This window comes from Ips typographus, linkage group LG1 (genome assembly GCF_016097725.1).
Source record: "Ips typographus isolate SLU linkage group LG1, UJ_Ityp_2.0, whole genome shotgun sequence".
Taxonomy (NCBI): Eukaryota; Metazoa; Arthropoda; class Insecta; order Coleoptera; family Curculionidae; genus Ips; species Ips typographus.
The window spans coordinates 16960238-16968461 of record NC_138422.1 but is presented as its reverse complement, the minus strand read 5'-3'; the positions used below and the strand labels follow the sequence as shown (position 1 = coordinate 16968461).

The 8224-nt window shown below is 31.8% G+C and overlaps 1 protein-coding gene across 1 annotated transcript; it reads left to right on the top strand.

The window, feature by feature from the left end:
* The first annotated feature begins 6452 nt into the window (after positions 1-6452).
* On the top strand, positions 6453-7676 carry LOC145734589 (protein 60A-like). The gene has a single exon (XM_081988063.1). It carries the CDS (start codon positions 6478-6480, stop codon positions 7582-7584), a length of 1107 nt encoding a protein of 368 aa, XP_081844189.1. The 5' UTR covers positions 6453-6477; the 3' UTR covers positions 7585-7676.
* Positions 7677-8224: the final 548 nt, after the last annotated feature.

The following is an 8224-nucleotide window of genomic DNA, read 5'->3' as shown; positions in this document are numbered from 1 at the left end:
AACTTTTAATTCTAATTTTCGCAGATTTTCAGATATATTTGTCAAAATTGGAAAATAGGTTACGTTTGTCAAGTCTACATCGTTTAACGTACCTAACAGTTGTCAGAATGTACGAAGTGATGTTTTTCTGACGGTAATGTTTCCTTTAACCACCGCGGATTTTTTTGTGGTTTAGAGGAAAAAAGTTGCAATGACAAAGTTCAATTAATTATTTGAATTAAATTCTATCAACAATAAAAACATAATTTTTATTATTTCCTTAAAATTGCAAGATTAAACCATACCATATGATACATCACCGTAATCAGAAAAAAAAGCTCTAATTAAAAAAATCCAATAAAATGCTCATAAGAAAAATTAAAATTGATGATGATAACCAAAAACAGAAACGTCGGATCTAAAGTATGATATTGCTATGTTGTAATGGAAAAGATTGAAATGGTAAAGTATCATATTTTTTTTCAGTTAGTAGTTAGTTTCAATAAATCAATAAAAAATAAAAACAAATTTTGAGACGTTCGTTTTTTTCATAAGTTATATCCCGAGACGTTCAAGTCTTTTGCAAAATTTTGTTTGGAAAATGATTGAGAGTAAATAATTCGACGATTTCCAAAGAATTATTTAGTCGAAACTATTTGCCTAAAAGAAAAAATTTGCAAAAAAAGTACCAATGCACATTTTAGGTGACAAATACTTTCATTCATAGAAACGGGGAATTTTCGTCCAATCAGGACAATTTACTACTGACAAAAGTGTTGTTGACATCGATAAAATCCCAGTTTTTTATCAGCGTTGTTATGGAAATATGAGGACTTTGTTTGATAACCGTCACCGTCACACTGTCACCACATACTTACAAAAATTAATAAAAATAAGTTGAGATAATAGACAGTTTTTGAAAACGCACAGACAAACGATCGGTAACCATATACGTTAACATAAACGATATTTGACAAATTTCGAAATAGTTTTCGTTCCGGTTTTTTAGATCGATCACCGCTACCGTTAATAACAAAACAACCGTAAACAAATTGGTCCAAATAGTTAATGAAAATATTGTTTTGTTTCAATCCCTAATTTTTATTACTGAAAGCTTTAAATCCAAGTGGAAATGAGATTAGGACTGAATTGTATGCCGTCTTTGATTTAGAAAATTTATTTGAAGAAGAATGTAAAAGGTATATTCGCTTTAAAAAAGGTGATATTCCAAGACTGGCTCAACCACTGAGAATCTCCAATAAATTCTCGACAGATAGTACTCATCAAAGTACAGCCCAAGAAGGATTCTGCATTATCTTAAGGAGACTTGCATACCCAAACAGACTGATTTGAAACGCTTGTTTGGCAGATGTTTGGCTTTAACAAAAATAATTGATTTAGTAGTAAACCACACATAATAACTTTAGACATTTATTATAAAACTTAAGAAACCTGCAATAGCTTAATCTGGAAGCTCATTTGGATGCATCTACATAGGGATTGTTTGCTACAATTTCCACTGAATGTAACTCTGCACCTTTTCGGACTGTTTAAGATACTAGTCTTAAAAGAAGTGTGTCCAGCCATATTATAAGTGTTTAGTTATAAATTAAAAAACATATTTTGAATAAATTTTAAATATTAACAATTGGCAGCTGAAATTGACAGTCGAGCCAAGTCGTTTCCGTAACTGATTTGACTATCGTCCATAACGTACCAGGTAACGACGGATCAGAACAGATGAATCAGACTAATCTGACAATGACAAAACTTCCTTTTTAATACTAATTCACCAAATAACAATTCTACAAATAAAATTGCAATGAAATAGGGATGCAACTTATTCGACAATTAATCTTTGAAATACACTTTAGTGGCCAAATACTCGTAGTTATTAGCAACTTTATTAGCAGATGGAAATACCGACCTTTAGAGTAATATAACGGTTTTTCCAAAACCTCTTTATAGGGGCTATTGAAAATAGTACATAGAAGTACAATAAAACGTCTAGCCATTTATGGAACCCAATACCTATAGGATGCACAGGTCAAGTCCAGGTACTTTTTATTACCGGGACGTGCCGATACTAGAATATAAAATCACTTGGAAGGCGTCTGAAGTCTGAACTATCTTAGTCTACGTGAAATATTGGAAGAGTAAAGTGACTTCTATCTAGTTAGTGTTTAAAACGTGATTGTCTTGTTCCATACTATTGACTCACCTGGTAAGTTTTTCCAACTTTTTCGCACGCACATGAGTGCAGAAGTGCGGAAAAAAGTATTTTCCGCACTCATTTTTTAATTCAAGTTCAATGCAACATTCTACCAAATAGGCGTCATGTGACTTACCTACGCCGTCAGTGATGTTATGAATTTATCATAGTTAATTAACTTGTTCGTGAAACTCATCCATCCTGGCAAATTTTAAGAGAATTCTATTAAACATTTATTTTTTTACAAACATTCAATAATGATGCATTTTTCGCTTCCAAATCTCAACGAAAAGTTACCCTTTACTGATGAGTTTGCACAATGCATGCCATTATTGGAAATGTCAGTGTCACCAGTTTGGTGTCAGTATTCAATTGTGTATAGTTTTGATCCTGTTTTTGAGAATCTACGCAGTAAGTTTAGTGGTATTAAAATATTTAGCATTGTTTGTAGAAAAAATATTGTATGTATTACGCGCACAATAGGACTTTAATGCACTCGAATGATTGCTGCGCTCCGCTACGCGTCGCGCGGCAAACTTCATTTTCAGCGCATTAAAAGCATATTTTTTGCGCTTAATACATAAATAACTATTTCGTTTGCTGTCCAGGGAAACGACTACTATGCATGCCATTATTAAATGTTTGTAGAAAAATTTTTTTTCAATATGTACCAAAAATAAATCCTAAAAGTAAAAAAAGTATCAAACTTGCATTTTTTAAAAGGAATATTGAGTATTTTACTTTATTTTCAAAATCTACGTTGAAAATAAACGATAATTTTATTAAGGTTTAAATATGTCTAAACTCTACAGTTTCTCAGATATTCGTTATTTTCTAGAACAAATTTTAAAGTTTAATCACCAAACGCCTGTATGATTTTTCATTAACGAAAATTGGCTTGGAGTCTGTTAAAAGATCAAGTTTTATGATTCAGGAGTCATAAATTGTCTAGCTCATACAGGATGTCTCACATTTTTTATTCAATAATGCAAATCTTTAAACTGTAATAACTCGACAAAATCAAATGAAACACCTCTTATCTTATGGTTACAGTAGATCCAAAATTTAAATATCTATCGAAAATTATTAAGGTCCCCTACAGCTAGCTAACTGTGCGTGTTTTCTTGAAAAATCGATATTTCTCGAATTTCAACTGATTTTTGGTGCCGTCGTAAAATAGCCCTTGTTATTTTCGAAATGCATAATTTACCTAATTTACATAATTACCATTAGTAGTAATAATATCAAGATTTGTCCACAGACGTAAAATCATGATGTATTTAAAGAAAAAATATTGTATGAATTACGAGCAAAAATAATATCACTTAAATTAAGTACTTAAAAAAACAGCAGGTTAATATTTATAAGATTTATTGTAAAGGACGTAAAAATTATTTATAAAAGATGTTCAAAATGGCGACCGTCTGACACAACAAACACAAACATACTTTCTTTTGAAATCTTTTAGCAACATTGTTAAGTATTTCAGGGGATATGCTCCTGAAAGCTTTCCTAATTCCCGCTTTCATATTATCTGGTGTTGTCGGTGGTATTTTAAAGACCATATCTTTCAGGTATCCCCATAAAAAAAAATCCGGCGATGTCAAACCAGGTGACCGATGGGGCCCATTTTGAAATCCACCTGTTCCAATCCAGCGATTTTGGAATTGTTGATTTAAAAAATGTCGAACTTTGCGATGGTAATGTGCTGGTGCCCCATCTAATTGTTGCCCTAATTTCTAACGGAATATCTTGTAGCAAAATGGTAAGCATATTTCTTAAAAAGTCCAAAAATATTATGCCATTTAAATTTTCTTCAAAATAATGGCGTTAATCAAATATCTGCCCATTATACCACCCCATACATTTACTGACTATTCTCATCTGGTTGGGATTCGAATCGCAATAATAATGAAAATTACGTTTGTTGACGGATTGTTTGACAGAATTAAATTTACGAAAATTTTCATTTTCTGCCACTTTTTCCAACACTGTAATATACACGTACTACACCCATACTACACTAATAATCTTTTAAACGTGAATTTGTTTCGATGTCTTCTGTTGGGAAATTTTGTAGGGTAAACTCGTAAGGCCAATAAACAATTTTCCAGACAGTCTCCAAGAACAAAGATCATATCTATCCTTTCTTCCATTGTATAAACTAACATTTTAGAACAAAGAACTTACAAAAATTACCACTAGAAAAAGAAGAATTACCACTAAAGAACGATTTGACAGCTACAAATAATAATTTGCGTCAAAGCTGCGACGTCGCGTAATTTACAACAATTTCATTCATTGATAATAACTGGTACCAAAGTTCCGTAAAAATTAGTTGAAATTCGAGAAATATCAATTTTCCCAGAAAACACGCATAGTTGGCTATAGGAGACCTTAATAATTTTCGAAAGATAATTAACTTTTTCATCTATCTAAAATAGGGGGCGTTTTAATTGATTTTGTCGAGTTAATACGATTTAAAGGTTGCAGTTATTGACTAAACATTTTGAGACATCCTGTACCAGCTAGACAATTTATTACACCTGAATCAAAAAACTTATTCTTTTAGCAATACCCACGCCAATTTTTGTTAATAAAAATCATACAGACGTTGAGATTAAACTTTAAAATTTGTTCTACATTTTTAAACCAATAACGAATATCTAAGAAACTGTAAAGTTTAGACATATTTCACCTTAACAAAATCATCTATTATTATCTACGTAGATTCTGAAAATAAAGTAAAATACTCGGTATTTCATTTAAAAAAAGCAACTATGATACTTTTTTACTTTTGGGACTACCGGTAAATATTGAAAATAATTTTAAAAGGTACTTCCAATAGGTAGTATTCAATTCAAAATCAAACATATTTTAAAACTAAATAGTTTAGTCACAATTTTCCGTGTCGAATAACGTGAATAACCCTGTATAATTTAAGTTATTCTCTTCAATAGTAACAATAAATAAATCAGTACAAAGTAGTTTTCATTAAATAACACTAGCCGACAAGAAATCCTTCCAACGGCATATGTCTACAATTGCCTCTTATTACTGCATTTCCTTCGTGTCCTATAAATTTGTAATATGTATTCTAAAACACTCTTTATAGCCTTCCAGGCTTATTTATGGACGTAGAAGCTACTAGTAAAGTCCCCATTTCCCGGCAAGATAGGAAAAAACTAGTATACATCTCTAGAGCTCGATTTTTGACAAAAAAATTAATGGCAAAAACCGTATTTCAATATCTTGTCAGTTTGCGGCGATAGATGACATTTTTCGAATTTCGCTTTTTTAGAAAACCCTTCACAACTTTTTTGTTTACTAAAATATCGAAGTGCTACTGCCTTCCGTTTTTACAATAATTGACATAACTTTCTTATTTTAAATGAAACTCATAATTGAATATAACTTTGAAAAAATGTCTATTTTTAAACATTTACTACAATATAAGTATGTCTATAGTTATTCCTACAAATAACTGAAATATAAAGTTAACTTGCAATGAGTAACAGATATAGACCCAATAACAAATTACTTTTTCAGTATTTTCACACACATTAAAGTAACTAACGAGTAAACAACTAATTTTTAAATTAACGGTAGAAGATAATTAAAAATAAAATAAAGAAAAAAAAATGAAAGGTAAAAACGCAGTAATTTTAAACATTCAAGTGTTGTCATATTAACAAGAAAAAAATAAACGTCACTTTTGACAGCTGATATCAAAACCTGAGTCAAAGCCAACTTGAATAAAAACAAAAAAGTGTAATATCTCAGTGATTTTTAAGATTAATTATAAACATACTTTCATTGTAGTAAACTGCATAACATGGGCATTTTTTTAAGTTATAGCCAACTGTCATTTCAATTTAAAATAATAAAGTTAGGTAAATTTTTGAGAAAAAGGTAGACATTTCAAAATAGGCGAAATTTTAAAAACGCCCTTTAGCGCCGCGAACTGACAAGATATCGAAATACGGTTTTTGCCATTAATCTTTTCTCAAAAATCGACCTCTGGACAAGTACCTATACTAGTTTTTTTTTCTATCTAGCCGGGAAATGGGGTTTTCCTGTCAGATCAATCTAAATCCGGACACCCTGTATATAACGTATACTTATTAATTTCAATCTTTGAAAATCAATCTTTAAAAACTTATTATATGTATTTTATTTTTGAGCGTTATATGACAAATATTTACTTCAATAGAAATTTAAAAGTAAAATTTTTTTTTTCATTGCAGATTACGATGAAAAACTCATTAGCAATATGGATTGTTTTAATGATGGCAATTCGGCAAAGTACCAGCCATACACAGCGAGTATGCACACTCGCCTCTTTATTTACTGGGAAACAGGACAACTTTGAAAAACAGTTGATAAATGACAGCGATCCATCGGCCCAGGCCGGGAAAAAACATGTAAAGTACAGCATCAAGATCATGATGGATTTGATCAAAATTCTTAATGAACAATCAAGAGAAACGTCCACAAGGCCAAAACGTGGCTTATATCCATTAACAAATGAACTAAGAGAAGACTCGATCCTGAAAGCTGAAATGAGTGACGATATTATATCAATGTCCTGCATCAACAGAAAGGCTGATATAGTGGGAAAAAAACAAAAACTCATATTTTCAATGAAGGAAATATCTGACAATTTTGAAGTGATTGGGGCTGAGTTGAAGTTATACCAGAAAAAAGTACCTACATCGACTTCTTACTTGTTGAAAGTGTTTCAAAGACCACGGAACCCAAAACAGGGCAAGAAAATGAAGAAAGTATCTCAGAAAAACATTTCTGCAGATTTCACTGGCTGGATTTCAATTGATGTGTCTCAAGTCTTCAAGGGTTGGCTTAAAAACCAGAGTAATAACCAAACGCTCTACATAACAACCCAGAGGGATGGAGAGAACTTACATCCAGCTACTACGGGCATAGTTTTTCAAAACCAAGAGCACGAACCGTTTTTACTAGCTTTCCTTCAATCAAACGAAGCAGCAAACATCAGGATTCCTAGATACTTACTAGCACCAAAAACAAAAGACCTTCTCACCGATAATAATGAAACTTCTGAAAACAAATGCATGTTACGGCCCATGGAAGTTTCATTCAAAGATTTAGGATGGCACAAATGGGTGATTGCTCCAGACAAGTTTACTACGGGATACTGCGAAGGTAGCTGCGATTTTCCTTTGAAGTCCCCTACTCAAGCTACCAATCATGCGATAATTCAGAGTATGATGGCCCTGAAATATCCGGATCAATTCCCTAAACCGTCGTGTGCCCCTTATGAAACTTCCAGCTTATCTGTATTGTTTAATGTGGACAGTAATACAATCTTGAAAACGTATAGTAAGATGATTGTGAAAAGTTGTAGTTGTCAGTGATGTGTGTGTTATTTTAATAAATTGTTTTACTGTTTCTGTGTGAGACATTATAATGCATTTTATTGTAATATGTGAGCTTGTGTTTAATAATGTTATTTCGATAATAAAGGGTGTCAGGTCTGACAGTTATGACAGTTAATTTGACCGGTAAAAGCAGATTTCTGATCAATTTTACTATTTCATCATGAATCCTTTTATGCCAGAACAACGCTTGCAAATTGTGTACCTAAATATATTTTGAAAAATGTATTTATCCACGACCGGTATATTATGAAGGTTTAATACGTCTGTTTGGCGTGGATTAAAGACCTTCTAATACACTGTCGTGTATTAAACTCATAACAGTAGGTACGCTTATTTGCAATGACAGTATCTATTTTTTTCCTCCTGTGCTCACTCATCCGCTTTCAAATTTTCTATAATTGACCAGTTTAGGCTATAGTCGGTATCACAATAAATACCACCTAGTAGGTACTTTATTTGGAATTATTATTCATTCAGTTATTCAACATTAACATTTATGTCAAAAACAAATTTATTTTGGTCAGCAGTTTTCGAATCCATTTGATTTGGAGTTTCTGAAGAACTGGAAAGGCCAACAACTTTGCGGTCTTTAGGTAATACAATTATATAGTATATA